Source organism: Sus scrofa, chromosome 5 (assembly GCF_054392235.1).
Source record: "Sus scrofa isolate SSC_HxYL_T2T_F1_AM1 chromosome 5, Sscrofa_HxYL_maternal_Yorkshire_Landrace_v2.0, whole genome shotgun sequence".
Lineage (NCBI taxonomy): Eukaryota > Metazoa > Chordata > Mammalia > Artiodactyla > Suidae > Sus > Sus scrofa.
This window is the reverse complement of record NC_139387.1, coordinates 63178484-63199309: the sequence shown is the minus strand read 5'-3', so window position 1 is coordinate 63199309 and position 20826 is coordinate 63178484. Positions and strand designations below refer to the sequence as shown.

The 20826-nt window shown below is 36.8% G+C and overlaps 2 protein-coding genes across 4 annotated transcripts in view; one reads left to right on the top strand and one right to left on the bottom strand.

Moving 5' to 3' along the window:
• Positions 1-12818, top strand: part of DERA (deoxyribose-phosphate aldolase) — a 328684-nt gene extending 315866 nt beyond the window's left edge. For both annotated transcript variants that reach the window (XR_014803801.1, XR_014803802.1), the window contains one exon: positions 10406-12818. The gene's annotated coding sequence lies outside the window, so the exon portion shown is untranslated. The remainder of the gene's footprint in view (positions 1-10405) is intronic.
• The window catches only part of SLC15A5 (solute carrier family 15 member 5), an 83260-nt gene that overhangs the window by 37439 nt on the left and 24995 nt on the right, over positions 1-20826 (bottom strand). The window contains exons 4-6 of one of the 2 annotated variants that reach the window (XM_021092295.2): positions 20399-20619; positions 15537-15723; positions 160-348 (exon numbers count right to left, since the gene is read on the bottom strand). In XM_021092295.2, coding sequence (XP_020947954.2) covers positions 160-348; positions 15537-15723; positions 20399-20619 — 597 coding nt within the window. The remainder of the gene's footprint in view (positions 1-159; positions 349-15536; positions 15724-20398; positions 20620-20826) is intronic. The other variant, XM_084956680.1, reaches the window with a different exon arrangement.

Below are 20826 nucleotides of genomic sequence, written 5' to 3'. Positions count from 1 at the left end.
AATTATATATGCTTTCTTAAATGAGGATGATACCTAGGCTTGTTCTGAAGCATTGTTGAAAATCTTCAAGACATGAGTAGATCTCCAACCACTTGAGGTGATGTGTTCTGTGTGAAGACGCCCCATGTTCCAACAGGAAGTGAAAAAACAGGTACTCACAAGCTGGGTGGACCATGGTTTCAGCCACTCCAAGTAAAACGTATTGAAGAACCAGGTGGAAACAGGGCATGGAAGAAACGGTGAGAACTTTGCCTGAAAGAGGCTGCTCCATTGGAGGGAAGTGCTTTCTGTGTATTTCAAAGAAGCCAGCTACCATCACAGACAGTGCTGCAGAAAGATTGCCAGCAACTGAAGAAAAAAAATACAAAACAAAAAAAATTTAAAAGAGCCCCAAATCAGTGTAATAGGCCACAGCATTTCTTATGTATTGACACTAGAGGATGTTTCCTCAACATTTTTTTGATTGCTTTTCTGGGGTTATCCAGATGCCAGGAGTGTTGTGTGACTTTCCTGTGCTTAGGCTCTGATCTCTCAGAAATGGCTGCATTAAGCCCCTATTTCTTGAATTACTGGCTATATGGCCTCAGTTATTTAACCTCATTATCACTTTCCTCAGCTCTAAGATGGGGTTCATGATACTTGCTTTGTTGAATGGCCGTGGGATTTAAATAAGATAATGTATTGGTATTATTGCAACATTTCCTGGGAGCAATTCTGGGCAAATTATTACTGAAGATACAGTAATGTTTTGGACTTTTATCCTCAGGTAAGGCATATCAGTCTGATAACTTTTTTAGATATATCTGAGTCAAACTGATTTAGGGGAATTTAAAATAAAGTGATGTCTTTATATGATTTTAATTATTTTTAAAATGGTTTTGAAATAACTTGTGTTATCAGGCCTCAGTTTTCTGACATTTCTCTAGTTTTTGCAGAAAAAGTAAAGCAGCTATTAGAGCTGCTTTAGGAAATTTTGTTTAGGAAAAAAAAAGGTCATAGGTGAATTAGCTGGGTAAAGCATATGAGTAGAAGCAATTATTCAGATAGTAGTCCAACTCTTTGCTTCACTTTTAAGGAATTGTCCAGGAAATTTTGGTTGAAAGTGAGTGGGATTTTGTTACATTTTATATCTACTGCAACCATTCCATTTCTCAATTTATCATTCATATTACTGGACTTTAATCCCATTGTTAGAGCAGTGGCAAACTTTAGCTTGATAAAATTTACTTGCGATTTAGAGATAGACATATTTCGCTAACTTGCATAAAATTTCAGATAAGGCAAAGCTTTCAATTCAGAAAAATCAATCTTATGTTTAAATAGCTTAGTGTTTGTTTTGGTTTATAGAGAGACTGGTAGGTAAATTTTTTGATTATATCTAAGCATTTCAATGTATCCATAAATTCTGCTCTTTACTGAGCCCTCAAGAAATAGAGGGTATTTTTTTAAAAAAAGGAGGAAATGTGAATAACAGCAAATTTGAGGAATTTCAGACTTTATTATTGCTTTAAGTTAGGTTCCATGAAGGCCCATTTATAATGAAGTAGAGATTTTGGTTCTGTTAACAGCTCATATTTTTAAAAAAGTAATTTTAATGTTATCTACATTTAAGGTAATAATTTTTCTAGATTACTTGGCATCAGAAAGGGAGCTAAAATGTCAATTCATTTTAATATTTACTCTGTTACTGCTGTATCTAAAGCAGTATGCTAGGGCCATTGAGGATGTAAGATAAAACAATATTTGTTCTCAATCATTGCAGAACCATATTCTATTGGAGACTATAAGAAGGAGAATTTATTTCTAGCTGGACAAATGAGATACATCATGTTACGCTTTAAAGAAAAAAGGGCTTCAATATGAGGAGGTGAAGACAGCACAAATGGCTGAGCAAAAGCACCAATTGTGAGGGTGTCAGAAAAATTTGCAGAATGGTGAGAAACTCAAGTTATTTGAGAATCAGGGGAAAAGATAGATTGGGGTCAGATCATAAGAGGCATTTAATATATTTTTAAGGAATTTGGAAATTACTCTGAAGATAATGGAATCATTGATGACATTAGACACAAGTGAAATGATTAGAATTGTCATTCAGGATGATTACTCTAAAGGCCATGTGCAGGTTGATAGAATGGGAGTGATAGTGAAAGGAGGAAGATGGTTAGGAAGTGAAGAAATAATCTTAATAAAGTATAAAGGAGGCTTGAGTTACAATTAGGTTTCCCATTTCTAGGAAATAGAGATGGTAGAAACATCAGATGCAATGGAGTCCACTGATAAAACCACAGCAACTGAAACAGGGATCAAGGAGGAAGCAGATGTCAACTTTTGACTATGATTCTAGGTGACTGAAACAATGCTAGTGACAATAGTATAAATAAGACTCACATTTGATATGGAGAAAAATAAATATGATTTTGACTTGAGAGATACAAAGGGGTAATCCAAAGAATAGTGCCCAAAAAAACAACTGAAAATGTGAATTATAGGTTAGAAGATCGGTTGAGTTAAGAAAGAAAGTTTAATGAATCAACAACCTAGAGCTGGGATTTTGGATCAAGTGAAATTGAAAGATGATTGGTGAAAGAGAGATGAGAATATCCAAGCTATGCTTTCACATTTGCATTTGGGGGAAAGAAAAGTCAGAAAGATAGGTCACATCTAAGGGAAGGTTTCACAGAGGATACACAAATTCTTGATCTTTCCACTAATTCTTCTTAATTTTCCCCTGTCCTCTAGTATCTTCATGTACTCAGGTAGAAATCCAGGGTCCCCTTGCTTTCCCTCTGCCTCTATGTATGTTATTAAGTTCTCTGGAAATTATTTCCAAAATATATTGTGAATCAACCTGCTTCCCTCTCTAGCCACTGCCATCATTCTAATCCAAGTTATTAACATAGTTAACCCAGATGGCATGCAATAGCATATTAACCAGTCTTCCCGTTCCCACTTTTGCCAGTCTGTGATCTTAGATAAATGCAAATTCAGTGTTACTCTTCTGCTTGAATTTCTTCTAGGGATTTCCACACCATCAGGATGAAATCTCAAATCTTTAACATGACCTGTACGTCCTTGCCTGTGCTCATCACTTCATTCTAACCCTGCTTGCTGCTTTTTCATCTCTGACCATGTTTCAGCTACATTGGTCTTCTTTTTTTTCTTGACTACCTTAAACTCTTTCTCAGCTTAGGGCCTTGCTTAGCTCTTTTCTCTTCCTGAAACATTTTTTTCCTACTCTATACCTGCCTATTTATCCTTCAGTTATGCATCTCATAATCTAAATTAGACCCTGCCTGTTAATCTCCCCATAACATCCATTTTATTCCCCATACTTACACAATCTGAATTTAAATGATTTAGGTGTATTCATTTGTACCGTGACTGTTTCAGTGACTTGACTGGAAGCTTCATGAAAATAAGAACAAAGTTTGTTTTTCTTACTAGTTTATTGCTACCAAGGAAAGTGCCCTGATTTAACAGTAAGTAATATACATACACACACTTACATGCAGATACATACAGAGGCACATGCACATGTAATTAATTTTTTTTTTTTTTTGTCTTTTGTCTTTTTAGGGCCGCTCTGGCAGCATGTGGAGTTTCCCAGGTTAGGGGTCTAATTGGAGCTACAGCTGCCAGCCTATGCCACAGCCACAGCAATGCCAGATCTGAGCCACGTCTGCGACCCACTCCATAGCTCATGGCAACGCCGGATCCTTAACCCACTGAGCGAGGGCCAGGGATCAAACCCACAACCTCATGGTTCCCAGTCAGATTTGTTTCTGCTGTGCCACGATGGGAACTCCCACATGTAATTAAATAAATGACCATAATGCTAAACTGTTGAGATAAAGACGATAATAAAACATGTGAAAAGTCAACAGTACTTTAAAATGCATTATTACCTTTGGATTATGAGTATAAATGACCATAGTGCTAAATATGTTGAGATAAAGCGGATAATAAAACTGTGAAAAGTCAACAATATTTTAAAATGGATTATTCTTTTCCAACAAATTCCTATGATGGAATCAGAAAACAAGGAGTTAGGAGTTCCTGTCATGGCGCAGTGGTTAATGAATCTGACTAGGAACCGTGAGGTTGTAGGTTCAATCCCTGGCCTTGCTCAGTGGGTTAACCAGCATTGCTGTGAGCTGTGGTGTAGGTTGCAGACGTGGCTCGGATCCCGAGTTGCTGTGGCTGTGGCATAGGCAGGCCGGTGGTTATGGCTCCAATTAGACCCCTAGCCTGGGAATCTCCATATGCCGTGAGAGCAGGCCTAATAAAGGCAAAAAGACAAAAAAAAAAAAAAAAAAAAAAAAAGAGAGAGAACAAGGAGTTAAAGAATCAGTGGGGGAGTAAATATATGTAAATAGTGTCATCAATTCTTTTAAGAAGTTTGGTGTGTAAGAAAGAAGAAAGCTAAATAAGATGCAGAAGAAGTTAGCAAGATCACAGGGAGCTGTCTTAATTAGACATGGAAGCTTGGCCATGTTTATATGCAGAGGAAAGGAGTCACTGGGGATGGGAAAAATTAAAGCCATAAAAGCAAGAACTAAGTAATATAAAATGCCTTGAAGTAAATAAGAGAGGGAAAAGGATCATGGGACCAAAAAATTTCAGAGTTTCATGGCAAGGAGTAAAAAGAATCCTCCTTTAAAAGAAGAGAGAAAAAAAAGTTGAAGGAATAGAGAGGAAAAGTTTTCAGCAACCACTGTTGGTGAGTTTAGCTAAAGATGAAGAGTCTATGGTAAAATTAGAGCTGGTGGTTGTGATTTGCAGCTTATGCAGTGAGTCTATTTTGAGATGTAAAATTGGGTTGTTTATCTGATCTATTTTTCTTTTTAATGTAGATGTTTGTCACTATAAACTTTCTTCATGGTACTCTTTTGCTGTGTCCCAAAGATTTGTTGTGTCATTGGTTTTCCTTTTCATTTGTCTTGAGACATTTTAAATATCCCTTTTGATTTCTTCTTTGAACCAATGGTTTTTCAAGAGTGTGTTAATTTTCATTTATTTGTGAGTTTTCCTTGTGTCATTCTTTCTAGTTTTATTCCATTGTGGTAAAAAAAGATACTCAATGATTTCAATCTTAAACTTTACCTCTCAAGGATCTAGAAAAAGAAGGACAAACTAAACCAAAATTAGTAGAAGAGAGGTAATCAAGATTATAGCAGAAATAAATGAAATTGAAAGTAGAATATTTAATAGAAAAGATTGATTAAAAAACTGAGTTGTTTTTTTGAAAAGATAAAAATTGACAAACTCTTAGCTAGACTCATCCAAGAAAATAAGAGATAAGATTCAAATAAACTAAATCAGATATGAAATGAAACATTACAATTGATGTCACAGAAATTTAAATGATCATAAAACACTATGATGAACAATTATCCTTCAATGAATGGACCAACTAGAGGAAATGAATAAATTTCTAGAAACTAGCAACCTACCAAGACTGAATCAAGAAGAAGTAGAGAGTTTGACCAAATCAGTGTCAATGAAGAGTAAGGTAATCAGAAACCTCCTAACTAAGAGAAGCCCAGGACCAGATGGTTTCACTGCTCCAAACATTTAAATAATTGTAACAATCCTTAAACTCTTCCAAAAAAAATAGAGGAGGGAGAGACACTCCCAAACTCATTTTATGAGTACAGCATCTCCACAATACCAAAGCCAGATGAAGACGCCACAAAAAAAAAACTGCAGGCCACTATCCCTGATGAACATGGAAGGAAAAATCCTCAACAAAGTATTAAACCAAATTCAACACCATAAAGAAATAGGATTTATTTCTGGGATGCAAGGATACAATGTCCACAAATAAATAAATGTGCTTCACTACATTAACAGAAGAATAAAATCACATGATCATCTCAAAACATGCAGAAAAAGCACTTGACAAAATTCCAAAAATAAAAGGGTTGTACCTCAATATAATAAAGGTCATATTCAAAAATCCCAGAGCTAACATATTACTCAATGGTGAAAAACTAGAAGCTTTTCCTCTAAGGAAAAGCATGGGTAGAACAAAGCGTGGATGCCCACTCTGGTCACTTATAGTCAACATATTATTGGAATTCCTAGTGAGAACAGTTAGTCAAGAAGAAGAAATAAAAGGCATCCAAAGTGGAAAGAAGACATGATCATATATGTAGAAAATATTAAAGAATTCACACAAAAAAATTGTTTGAGCTAATCAACAAATTCAGAAAGGTTTCAGGATACAAAATTAACACACAAAAATCATCACGTTTGTACATACCAATAACAAACTATCTGAAAAATTAAGAAAATAATCCTATTTACAATTCTAACTAAAAGAATAAATACTTAGGAATGAATTTAACCAAGATGGCAAAAGACTTGTACACTGGAAATTCTAAAACATTGATCAAAGAAATTAAAGCAGGAGTTCCCATCGTGGCTCAGTGGTTAACAAATCCGACTGGAACCATGATGTTGCAGGTTCGATCCCTGGCCTTGCTCAGTGGGTTAAGGATCTGGTGTTGCCATGAGCTGTGGTGTAGGTCTCAGACTTGGCTTGGATCTGGTGTTGCTGTGGCTCTGGCGTAGGCCAGCGGCTATAGCTCCGATTAGACCCCTAGCCTGGGAATCTCCATATGCCATGGAAGTGGCCCCAGAAAAGGCAAAAAGACAAAAAAAAAAAAAAAAAAAAAACAAAAAAGAAATTAAAGCAGAGATAAATAAATGGGAATACATCATATGCTCATGGATTGGAAGAAATATTGTTAAAGTATTCATAATATTTAAAGTGATCTACATATTCATGCAATCTCTGTTAAAATCCCAATGGCACTTTTTAAAGACATAGGAAAAAACAATTCTAAAATTCATAAAATCATGGAAGACCCTGAGAGCCAAAACAATTTTGAGCAAGAACAGAGCTGGAGGCATCACATGCCCTAATTTCAAAATGTAGTACAAATGTATAGAAATCAAAAGAGTATGGTACTGCATAAAAACAGACTTATAGGCCACTGAAACAGAACAGAGATCCCAGAGATAAACCCACTTATATAGGATCAACCAATCTTTGACAAAGATGCCAAAAATACACAAGAGGGAAGGATGGTAGCTTCCAAAAGCAGTATGGAGGAAACTGGCTATCCACATGCAAAAGAATGAAATTAGACCCTATACCACACACAAAAAATTAACCAAAAAATGAATTAAAGACCTGCAATGGCAAAACTCCTAGAAGAAAACGTAGGGTAAAAGCATTGGTCTTGGCGATGCTTTCTTGGCTATGACACCAAAAGAACAAGCAGCACAGGGAAAAATAGACATCAAATTCAAAAGTTTCTGCACACAAAGGAAATAATCAATAAAATGGAAAGGAAACCTACAGTATCAGTAAAAATATTTGCAAGCCATATATCTGATAAAGAGAATTCTTACAACTCAATTGCAAAAAAACACCCCCAAATAGTCTGATTTAAAATGAGCAAAGAAACTAAATAGGCATTTCTCCAAAGAAGACATACGAATGGTCAACAGATAAATGAAAAAGTTTTGTCATCACTAATCATCATGGAAATGTTAATTAAAAACACAGTAAGATATCACCTCACATATGTTGTGATGGCTATTATCAAAAAAACAAGAGATAACAAGTGCTGGTAAGGGTATGGCATGAAGAGAACGCTTATACACTCCTGGTGGGAATGTAAATTGGTATAGCCACCATGGAAAACAGTATGGAGGGTCCTCAAAAAATTAAAAATAGAACTGTAATCTAATTTAGCAATCTGGGTATGTAGCTAAAGGAACTGAAATCAGAATCTTGAAGAGATAGCTTTACTTACATTTTCATTGCAGCGTTATTCACAATAGTCAAGACATGGAAATGACCTAAATGTCCATCAGTGGACAAATAGAAAATGTGGTATATAGACGCAATGAAGTATTTTTCATCCTCAGGAATAGAAAGAAATCAAGCCATTGGTGACAACATGGATGAACTTGGAGAACATTATGCTAAGTAAGCCAGACATGGAAGGACAAATAGTACATGATATCACTTATATAGGGAATATAAAATAGTCAAGTTCTTGGAAGCAGAGAGTAGAATAGTAGATGCCGGGGGCAAGGGGAGGTGGAAATGGGGAGGTATTAGTCAAAGGATACAAAGTTTCTGTTATAGTAGATGGGTAAATCCTAGAGATCTACTATATAGCCTAGAGCTAATAATATTCTATTATATACTTGGAATTTTGTTAAGAGGATAGATCTTATGTTGGGTTCTTATCACACAGAAAAAATTTATAAACTATTTATAGATCAATCATACCTCAATAAAGATTTTTTAAAGAAATTTATTGGATTATTTTAGGAGGGTCCAACATTTGATCAGTAGGAGTGGACAAAAGGAATAAGGAGAAAATGAAGGAGAGGAAATTATTTTTTAAAAAAATAACAGAACATTTCTCTGAATGAAAGAGTTCACCTGGAGGACAGTAGAATGGTTAAAAAGACCTTCCCCAAGGGACAATAACATGACATTTTAGAATATCACAGGTAGAGAGAAGAGTGTTTTTCAGTTAGAAAAAGAGGTCATAAACATAGGAATAAGTATCAGAAGGGGCCTGAGCTTCTCAGTAATCATTCAAGTCCCTGATGACAATAGAGAAATAGTTTTAAAATTCTGAAGAATAATGATTTCAACTTGGAATTCTATATATAACTAATTAATCAAGTTTGAGGGTAAAGGACTTTTTTTTTTCTTTCTATAGCCACACCTGTGGTGTATGGAAGTTCTTGGGCTAGGGGCTGAATTGGAGCTGTAGCTGCAGGCCTACACCATAGCCACAGCAACACAGGATCCAAGCTGCATCTGTGACCTACACTGCAGCTTGTGGCAATGCTGAATCTTTAACCCACTGAGTGAGGCCAGGGATTGAGCCCCATGGAGACTATGTTGGGTCCTTAACCCACTTAGCCACAATGGGAACTCCATCTCTAAAATTTTTATTGATGAATTTCAAAATAATAGTTCTTTTGGGGGTGATGCGGTTTCACTTAATTGTTGTTCAAAATTATTATCTTTTATCAAATAATTGCAAATATCCATCTGTGAAAACTTGCTGACACTGCAGAAGCAAATGGCAGGCCATATTTGACCCATGAGTGTAGTGGTTGGCCAACCCTTGGTTTAGTCATCAACTTTTATTGCCCACTCTGTAATTCTAGCTTTGACCTCTTGAGAAACTGTGGCATTTTTAACCTGGGCCACTGCTGCCTATACATAGGCATGAAATGTAAGAGAGTGCTCTCTTGACCTCTTCCTCTGTCCCCAACCAACAGCATAGGGATCACCTGGAAGCTTGCTAGACATACAGAATCTCACGTTCCATCCTAGAGGGACTGAATCTGATCTTCATTAAACAAGATCCCAAGAAGATTCCTATACACATAAAACTTCTCTAGCATAGAGCACTATGAGACCTGATTTGGCAAAATCCAGGGAAAGCTAGTACTCCAAATGATTTCAAGCAAAGCACAAATATTTAACCCGTTGACCTAGACATTTTAGGGCAAGGTGTATTTTACATGAAGGATCTAGATAACTGCATTTGCTTTTTATTTGCCACTGCACTCTGGTGCAAGTGAAAAATGGCTTTTTAAAAATTCAAAACAAAGTTGGATTCTAACCTAAATTTAATCTATTCCATTTTTATTCTTAGCTTCTATGAGATCATAACTCGTCCAGAGCAGAGTGCAGTTTATCAGAATGTACACATTTTAAACCTCTAGCAGATCTGTATTTATAAGGTAAAGCACATGGTTCCAAAGGAGATATTATATTCCAATAAATAATGTAGGTTTTAGTATTGGCTGTGTGGCTGTAGATGAATCTACAAAAGTCTTAAAGCTCTTATAATTTACTCTATTATCCCACCATGTAATAATTTACCAAATTAGACCACAATCAAATTTTTAAAAATCAAAATTTAATCAGATATTTCGGTTGTACTTGCCAATTCCTATTGAAGCAAATTCTAATACTGAAAAATAGGCATGTTAAGATTCTTCCATTATTGGCTAAATTCCATTATTGGTTCACTGAGAAAACTATGAGTTCTTTACATGCAGTATGAAATTCTATTGAGTCCTTGAGAATTTGTACTTGGATCCATGATATTGGCATATTCCAAGAATAGAAAATTCGTTCTTGTGGGAACAAACTGGTGTCCATAAACCACTCTCATAGAGACAGCTATAGTTTTATCATCATACATGTCTGCTGCCTTTGTGGAAGATATTTCTTACCCACTGATAGAACGGCATATGTTTTTGTTTTAAATTTATTATTTCTTCTATTAGTGATATGTTCCTGTATTTGACTTAAGCTATCCATATTCTATCTTTTGTTTCTCTTTAGACCACTAGAATCTGATTTCAGGAGATTCAGCTTCAGTTGGTATTTTAACTTCTGAATCTGGAACAGGTAACTCATATACATGGAGATCAGTTACACACATGTATCTATAAGTCATAAATTATTGCTTCAGACGGTCTACTAGATGGCTTACTAGATGGTCTACTTCACCTAAATTTAATTCCAGCGTTGATGTCACCTTTAAAAGTAAGAACCTGAGAACATTGGCATGATTTTATTAAACAAATGAACAATTGAATGAATGAGTTATTCAGGCATGTTACTTCTTTTAGTGCTTATGCAGTTCCTTCTGCCAGGTATTTTGCAATAGGGAAAGACTTATGATATTTCTTGCAAAAATGTAGCAGTTCTAAAAACCATAATAGGGAAAAAAGTAGTTTGGATAAAATAATCCTACTTTTGATGAAGGTGACTGGACCCCTAACTTAATTTATCAAACATTTTGGTTTTTAATTTATCAAACATTTTGGTTCCAAACAAAAAGATACTTTATGTCGCTGCCAATTATTAGAACTAGTGGAAGTTACTGATTATGTTCAAAGGGGACTAACGCCTTGGCTGTACCTATATCATAAAGGATGTCGAGTTAGAATTTTATTTTAAAGAGAAAGGTCTGGCAGATATTTGAATATACTTCATGTGCATTTCAATTTAAATGTTACTTAAAAGCCAAGATAATTGCTACCTACTGTGTTGTACACTTCTGCTTTGTATAAGGCTTAATAACAATCTTAATTAGGCTAATTTTAGTCAGATTAATACTTGTGTGTGTCAGCACTAGCTACTAAATGCCACATACTGCAGGATTTAATTAATGGTAAGGAAAGAAAATACTCATGGTGTAAACATTTTTGAACTGCAAAAGGCTAAAACGAAGTATATCCAGCTCTGACAGGGGATAAAGCACAATGATGTCACTGATTCTAAATTTTTAGTGTACTAAGGTTGACTTTTGGACAGATCTGTCACATGTAACATTAGAAAAATACAGTCTTGGTAAAACACTCTGAGCATATCAAACCTTTGCCTTTCACAGCTCTGAAAAATTTGGAGATTTTTTATAGTTGTCACTGTGATACACTTCTTGATTTCTTTAGCTGATAAACTCAAGAATGTCCTTTCTTGAATCAGAAATCCCTCTTTCCTTGCATTGTTTACGAAGTGGATAAAGAGAGCTTATTTTTCCTTTATTAACCATTTCTAGTTGGACCAAGTGAGTGAGCGTTCTCCATCACTCACTCTTAGCTTAGGCTGGGATTATCCGTGTTGGACACTAGGCATCAGCATTGTCTGCACCATCTGCCTCCTTAAACTTGACAGTCCTTGGGCTGGGAATGACTGATTGTGAAAAGAGGTGAGGGACTCTAAGGAGGAGCTGTCCCTTGTGGTGACTAAAATGTTTTTCATTCACTTCATAGCATTAATTGGAAACAGCAGTCCCGATTACAAATTAACACTGACTTCTGTGAGTGTTATGTATGGCAGGGAAGTGGAATAATAATAATAATATTAATAACAAATAATGCAATGGCTTTAGAATTAGAAGGCTTGAATTCAAATAAGGCTTATTATCTTTGAGGCCCTTGACCTATTAAATGATGATTTATCACAAGGTTAAATGAGATATGTATATGAAGCTGCTAGATTCAAATTAGTAATTCATAAATACTTTTTTCAAATTTATATAATTCACTCACATTTTCAAGGCACTTGGGTTCAAATGAAAGTAAAATTTAATATTAGATTAATGCAGTTATGTAAATTACTCTCAAAAAGTACTCTAGATTTGTGCTTATATGTCCTGATAAAACATCAATCTTCCATAATCACAAGCAGAATATGGAAAATTCAAGCGAACATCTAGTTAAAAAGGTACATATCATCACACATCTTTATATTCCTATAGCAAATTATTATGCAAATAAGTGAACAAGTATGTAAATGAACAAATGAACGGAGTCTGGCTTAGAAATTGAATTCAGTGTTCTATACTCAGAAGAATATATCTTAGTTTTTTTGTTTTTGTTTTTTTTTTTACTTGAGTCTAGTTTTTTTTCCTTCTCATGCCCAATAAATCTGTTACCAATCTTGACTGGGAATTTCAGTTCATTAACATCAAACAGTATATTAGATAACTCTGACTCTCCTCCATACATAAAAAAATCACATACGGAGTTCCTGTCATGGCTCAGTGGTTAACGAATCCGACTAGGAACCATGAGGTTGCAGGTTCGATCCCTGGCCTTGCTCAGTGGGTTGGGGATCCCGCGTTGCTGTGGCTCTGGTGTAGGCCGGCAGCTACAGCTCCAATTGGACCCCTGGCCTAGGAATCTCCATATGCTGCTGGAGTGGCCCTAGAAAAGGCCAAAAGACAAAAAAAAAAAAAAAAAAAAAATCACATACTTCTTTAAGAATAGACACGAGAGAGTTAAGAAGTGACACTGTGTCCATGAGGATGCCGGTTCAGTCCCTGGCCTTGCTCAGTGGGCTAAGGATCTGGCATTGGTATAAGCTGTGGTATAGTTTGCAGATGTGGTTCAGATCCAGTGTTGCTGTGGCTGTGGTATAGGCTGGCAGCTTCAGCTCCAATTCATCCCCTAGCCTGGGAACTTCCATATGCTGTGGGTGCAGTCCTAAAAAGGAAAAAAGAATAGACATGATTTCAAATATGTAAGGGGAGAATTGTCCAAGAGAAGGTTGCTCATATTTCAAATGAATTTAAGATTTCTTATTCTCAGGAAGGATTTTTAATGTAGTTCTTATGTTGTATGCCATATTTCTTTACAGTAGCCCAACTAAAAAATCTTTTTTTAGTAATAAAGCATAATTTGGAAGCTCAGTGGGTTAAGGATCTTTTTTTAGTAATAAAGCATAATTTAGAAGCTCAGTGAGCTGTGGTGTAGGTTGCAGACAAGGCTCGGATCTGGTGTTGCTGTGGCTGTGCTGTGGCGTGGGCCGGCAGCTGTAGCCCTGATTAGACCCCTAGCCTGGGAAGCTCCATATGTGTGGGTGCAGCCCTACAAAGCCAAAAAAAAAGAAATTATTTATAGTTTGCTTAAACCTATTAACAATAAATAATGTCAGCATTGCTGGCTTACAGAATAAATCAAAAAAGATTATGTACTAAAGACCTGCAATTGAGGATAACAAAATAACCTAAGGTGAGTTTAGTCACTTTGAGTACTTTCCAAAAACAAATCTACTCTTTGATGTAATCTGAAGTGATCTCATTGATGGCTTTGGTAAATAACAGGAAGCAGTTACTCTGAAATGTTAATGTTTATAGAAAAAATATAATTATAGGTAATTATGGGTTACTAAAAGACTGCATAATCTCCAGAGATCTCTGCAAAGGAGAATTTGAGAATAGCAAACAGGGAGAGTTTTCTTGTGGCTTAGTGGTAATGAACCTGACTAGTATCCATGAGGACTCAGGTTTGGCCCCTAGCCTTTCTTGGTGGGTTAAGGATCCTGCTTTGCGCTGTAGGTCGCAGACTTGGCTCATATCTAGAGTTGCTGTGGCTGTGGCGTAGGTTGACAGCTGCAGTTCTGATTCGACCCCTAGCCTAGGGAACTTCCATATGCTGCCAGTGTGGCCCTAAAACAACAATCAATCAATCAATCAATAAAAGAATAGCAACAGGTTAACCAAGAGAAGAGAATTTCCTAGTGTCTGACTGACTATTTCAGTGAAATTATTTCTCAAGTAGATGATAAGACATAAGGTTGCATGATATTTCTTAAGACTTCCAAGCTCCCTTTGCTTTCTGTTTATACTCACCAAACAATTAGACCTGCCCCTGCAAGTGCTGACTCAATATTAGCTAACATTTACAGAGCGTTCACTCTGTGTCTGGACTATTCACCACACACTGATGTCATCTGGAATGATTTCAAAAGGCTTACAGGACAAAGGGACCCCAAATTTATCTCGGGCATGCTCATCAAGGAAAAAAAATAAGTGAACTAGAAGGTGAGAAAGGTGAAGTGGCTTCAGTGGCAAAGCAGGGGCTGAGACCCTGCTCTCTGGCTGTTAAATTGAGTCTGGTTTTCCTGTCCTAGCACTTGTCCTCTTGCTCTGTGGCAGCGCCTGGGGGACCACAGCGAAACAGAGGAGAGTGTGACCAGAATGCTCCTTCTCTCCCATCGCAATGGCAGACGTTTTATTTTACCATCTATTAATTGTGTACTGAACAAGACCTCCTATGTTTTTTTTTCCACTTAAAAACAAAACAAGAGTATAGCTTTAATATTCTCACCATAACAACAACAAAAATGGTAATTACGGGAGGTAAAGAATGTGTTAGTTAACCTGATCGTGGTAAACATGTTGCAATATAGACTTGTATCAATTAATTCGTCACATTATGCACCTTACACTTATGCAGCTTGTCAATTATATTTCAGTAAAGCTGGGAAAATGTTTGAAAATTATTGCTATGCACCCTTACTATTGGAGGAAGTATTATTTGAAGCTGTGAATCACAGTACTCAATCTTTTTTTTTCTTTTTTGCTTTTAAGTAATTTATCTATTACAAATTTTTCTACTGCCTCAGAAGTTAATGCCTCCCAAGTATAGTTCAGCATTATTTTTTTAGGTCCATTACTTGTGTTAATTTTTTAAAACATACTCAGCATTGACTAAGGGGTAGGGGAGGCTTTACTTGAAAGAGAGGCTGTTTGGTAGCACTGGAAGTGTCACCAAATCTTTATATCAGATGTGTCTTCTGAGGAAGTGTAGAAGGATAGGAAGAAAATGGGACAATGATGTCTGTGTAGGAATTTGAGAAGCTGGATGTCATCACTGTCAAATTCACCTTCCTCCCACCTTGTCAAAATCAGACTACTTAGGTTCCCAACTAGTATCCATGGGGATGCAGGTTCGATCTCTGGCTTTGCTCAGTGGGTTAAGGATCTGGCATTGCCATGAGCTGTGGTGTAGGTCACAGACGCAACTCAGATTGCACGTTGCTGTGGCGAAGGCCGGCAGCTGCAGCTCCAATTCGACCCCTAGCCTGGAAACTTCCATATGTGGCCTTAAAAAATAAACAAAAATAAATAAAAATAGACAAAGTTGCAAACCATTTATGTGCAATGGTAAGTTGTACTTACTAATGCATGCTGGCAGAAATGGGCCATCTCTCTTAGAGGGAAATAGGCAGGTGCTGAAATACTCCATAAAAGGAGCCAGGATCAGTAGTGGCAGGATGCTGATGACATTCATGACAGAAACTGGCAGAAGAAATCCACCCAAATTCAGGTTGGAGTTCATGGTCTGCAGATAATATCCTGAAGGAATCTGCATTTGAACCGGAAAAGAGCCATGCATTATGACAGTGGTTTAACTTTGGAGAAAGAGTCCTGTGGCAAGTGCCTTGTCCCTTGCCTGTACTCTGTGACAGATGAGCCTAAGGATCCCCAGATCTTCAAGGTCCGGATTATGAGCTGACCAAGGACAACAGGGGCTCCGTTTAGTCTATTGACAATACTGCTGATTTCTTATCAACGAATCTTTTGTCATCTAGTCTATCTTCTTAAATTTCCTTGGAAAAATAAAATGACCTTAATTTTGTGCTTGAGATAACACCTGAGAATCAATTCACATATTGTGCATATAAGCAAATAAGCCTTTTTCCCCCCAAATAAAGCAAAAGCTTAGAAAGTATTAAAGACTTTGGTTTTCACCCTAATAAAAAATAGTTTGGGGCTAGACTAGATCTTTTAAATAGCATCTAGTTTGGTGGCAAAATAGATGAGAATGATTTTTCCCTAAGATGAGAGGTCCAGTGGGCCTTGTTTTTTGACATAAGCAGAGTAAAATGAGAAAAAAAGAGAGAAAACATATTTATGTCTATACTCTCCTTTTAAACTAATTGTGTGGCACTTGAGGACCAAAAAGGGAACTACATGAAAAAAGTTGTATAGTAAAGTAGCAGAAATGAAAAAACGAAGACACAAAAACCTCTGCTCACCATGAACCCTCCCTGTTAATGTTAGAATTTCTTCATTTACAAAATAATCCTTATGCTAACTAAAACCCTGACACTAACTTGGAGTCTCTTCATGTATTCCAAACCTCTTGTTAGTTTAAAACACCAGAGCTAAAGCAGTGTCACAGGAAAAGGGGCATCTCCTCACTTTCTTAGTTCATGAGCTCTATTGCAGAAATCACATCTTCGTTCTCCTTCGTAGCACAAATTATTTCTCTAATTCCCAATGGCACACAAAGCTACTGAGTGGCTTGGCAAGAAAGCCAACCCAGATCTTGTCCTTGAGGAATGGGTTCTTCATTTTCAGTGGGAGCTTGAACTACCTTAGAACTCCTGTCTTACCTCCAGCCTGGGAGAACAACCTGACTCAAACATCCAGATGATAACTTCTTGTTTGAAACCTTTACTGTACGTCTTTTTGAAACCTTCACTAATTCATTCTCTACTATCAATTGTGCAGTCCCAGAGGGTATAAGGAGAAGCAAAGACATAAGTCAGTATGACTTCTGACCCACCCACCAATTGTAAAATGGGCCTATTGCTATGTTAAACACAGGAATGACCACATTTACACTGAGATTCTTTCTCTCGATATAAAATATGTCTTGGTGATAATTTATCTTTCAATCTTTCATTTGACCCTTGGGATTGTAAACAAGGGTTGCTTTTGTTGTGTACAGAGGGCAACAGAGAAAGAAGCATTAGTTCATTCTGCCCTCATTCAATCAAAATATTGAGCACGTATCCCCCCAATCAGAGGAAAATGAATGATGTTTTAAAGAAAAAAGTGCTGGCAGCAGAACTACTGTAAGACTAAAAAGCTCCCAGCAAAACTTGGAAGTTTCTGTTACTGATTTCAAACGAGAATTATTGTTAATAGGAATAAAGTTATTATCGGCATGAATCACAGACACAGAAACCTGTTAACTTAATAATGTGGCAAATGTTCTATTAATCTTTAGTGAAGCAATATTAATATATTGCCTAATCTGAGAAAGGCTTCGATGTCTTGAAAGCTTGAAATCATTTCTGCTTCTGCCTCAAGTTCTGAAATCATCCCCTTTTAAAATTTTAAATACTTTTATTTCATACAAGCCTCTGAGTATTCAGAAATAATTGCTGTCAATAGAGATTCATTTTCACCTTTGAATGGCCAGTAATGTCAAATGGCAACATCATCGGCTTTAATATCAACATATTTTAAATGTATGTCTTGGAACTGAAGGTCAATAATGGCTACTAAATTTAAAATATGGAATTCCATGATGTTTTATTCTTGGTACTTTGATTGCCTTTATGCTGGTGATTATTTCGTCCAGAGGCAAAAATCTAATTCCAGGCTATCCCAGTGGAAGTTTCCTCTGCTTCCCTTGAGAAGTACATTCTAACCATTTTCTTTCAAATTTCTGCTATAACATTACTGTATATAATTTTGGAACCTGTATAATCTGTACTAGGGGTTTGTTAACCCAGCTGCAAGAGAAGCACTGTGGGCTAATAGCAAAGTATGGGCCTTGATACCAGCTTTGGGTTGATAGCCACTCTGCCATATGCTAGTAGAGTGACCAAGAGCAAATTGCAAATCACTTAAGGACCCTGAGCTTCAGAGTTAGGATAATAATATCAGCCCTGTGGGCTCACTGTGGGAATTAAATTAGACACCCCAAAGCCCTCTTTTAAAGGCTATGACCACATAGGTGGTCAGTTTGTTCTTCGCAATAAACTGGGCATGTCAATTTGGTGAGATGCTGAAAAATTAGCTTATCAAAATGTATTGTAAGTTAGGTCAAATTTAAAAAATACAACAGTTTGCAGAAGAGGCTCAGACTTAGTCAAAAGAAGCATCAGGTGTCACTACATCATGAAGGTAAGAATCAGTAGTTTGGGCTGTTTGCACAGAAGGTTGGAGGCTCCCTGTGGACCATTTAGTAAGTTCGTATTCATGCTTAGTTTCTCCATTCTAAGACGTTTTTCTTTAATGAAAATATATATGGGTAATATTTTTGTGTTTTTGTGCCAGCTACTATTGTAGAGTCAAGAGGGAGGTTGAACCTGCTAAATCCACCTGTTTTTCATGAATTGCTTAGAACAAGGGTCAGCAAACTTTTCTGTACAAAGGTAAGATAGACAATATTTCCATGTATGGATTTTTTTCTTCTTCTTAGGGCTGCCCCTGCAGCATATGGAAGTTCCTGAGCTAGGGGTTGAATTGGAGCTGCAGCTGCCATTCTGCACCACAGCCATAGCAATGCTGGACCCCAGCAATATCTGACCCATGCTGCAGCTTGTAGCAACACTGGATCCTTAATTCAACGAGCAAGTTCAGGGATTGAACCTACGTTCTCCTGGATACTAGTCAGGTTCTTAACGCACTGAGCCACAATGGGAACTCCCCATGTATGGATTCTATTGCAGCTATTCCACACTGCTGTTTTCATGCATAAGCAGACATACTGTTACAAACAGGAGTGGTTGTGTTCCAATAAAACTTTATTTATGGACCCTGAATTTTGAATTTCATATAATTTTCATGTGCCACAAGACATTTTTCTTTTTTAAATTATTTTTAACCATATAAAAATGTAAAAAACCTTCTTATCTTTAGGACATGCAACATAGGCAGTGGGCTGGATTTGGCCTCTGGCAGTAATTTGCTGATCTCTGTTTTAGAGGAGCGAGCATTGCACCAAGAATCAGAAGATGTCAGACTGTGCGACATATTTATCCCCTTCAAAATCACTTAAACTTTCTGAGCCTCAGTTTCCTCTTCAGCAAGTTGTTGAGTAAATTAATCTCTATGTCTTTTTCCCCCAGCTCTATTGTTCTATGATTTAAGAATATAACTCACTCATAGCCATCTAATTCCAAGTTAGGGGTTAGCGATAAAGAGTCCCAAGTTTCTTCAAAGACTTCTATAATCATTTATGCTTCTTCCTAAATAAGCGAGTCTTCAACAATTACCACATTAAAATTGTTTTAAAATTACACATACTTTAAAACAGTATTTTGGACTTAGGATTTTCCCTCTGATTTCTTCACAGCATAGGAACTGATTCACTAAGGGAACTAAGAGTGGGTGGGGAAAGAATCACATGCTCATTAGTATTTATACTTAAGAGTATGGTGGGGGTGGTGGTCAAATCAGCCAGCTTAGCTACTTGTTAGAACCATTATTTTATTTTATTTTTTTATTGAGGTATAGTTGATTTACAATGTTGTATTAGTTTAAGATGTACAGCAAAGTGATCCAGTTCTCTCTCTCTCTCCGTGTGTCTATCTACCTATATCCATATCTATGTATCTATCTATCTATATCTTCTTTTTCAGGTTCTTTTTCCTTGTAGGTTATTACTAAACATCGAGTCTAGTTCTCTCTGTTGTATAGTAGGTCCTAGTTAGTTATCTATTTTATATACAGTCAAACATGTATATGTTAATCCCAAACTCCTAATTTATCCCTCCCTCCCTTTCCCCTTTGGAAACCATAAGTTTGTTTTCTGTGTTTGTGGGTCTATTTATGTTTTGTATATGAGTTCATTCATATCATTTTTTTTTAAGATTCCATATATAAGCAATATCATATATTTGTCTTTCTCTGAGGACCAGTTTTTAAAGGCTTAGTCGAGGAGGAAGGCAGAACCTTTGACTAAAGGGAGATTGGGTAATTGTCTATAGATCTCATATTCCCATGCATTACTCTTAGGTCATATGACTACATTCTCTGAAGTACTGTCTGCACCTAGTCATAGACATTTATAGTTCTACAGGCGAAATGTCCCACCCCGGTTCTTCTCAGGTATGTGTCTACCTGACCCATCTTAGCTCTTAAAATTAGAGCCTCTAATGACTAGAAACATTTATAAGATAACTGCCTAATGAAGTGTATGGGAAGCGATTGCTGGGATGGAAAAAAAATGTTTACTTGTAATGTTAATATGCAGTCATTTTCCTTTGCTGGGGGGCATATTAATGCCCTTTCCTCACCTGCATAATGCACATTCTGTAGAGGAGCTGAAAAATGAAGAGAGGGAGAAGGGTGAAGAAAAATTTTGTATCTTCCACATGGAGCTCACTGTAGCAGCCACCGTTTTTTTCCTTGGCATGGTCTAGCCAGCTTGTCACACCTCCGCCAAGATGGCAATACCGCAGACAGCATGTTTTCAGTGCATTCACAAACACCCCAAAGGCTGTCAGGAGGGAGCAACCTACAAACAATTGAAAATAATAGGTGTTAATAAAGGAATTGTTCCTCAGTTTTCCAAAATTTCAGTCAGAAAGATGACAATTGTAAGGATGAAGAGCAGAAAAGTGATTGAGAAGATTTTAGCACCCGAGGGATCGAATTCAAAGGAACAAGCTTCTGAGGAGGGTTCTGGCATCCTGGTGACCAGCCCAAGGTGGTGTCTGACAGC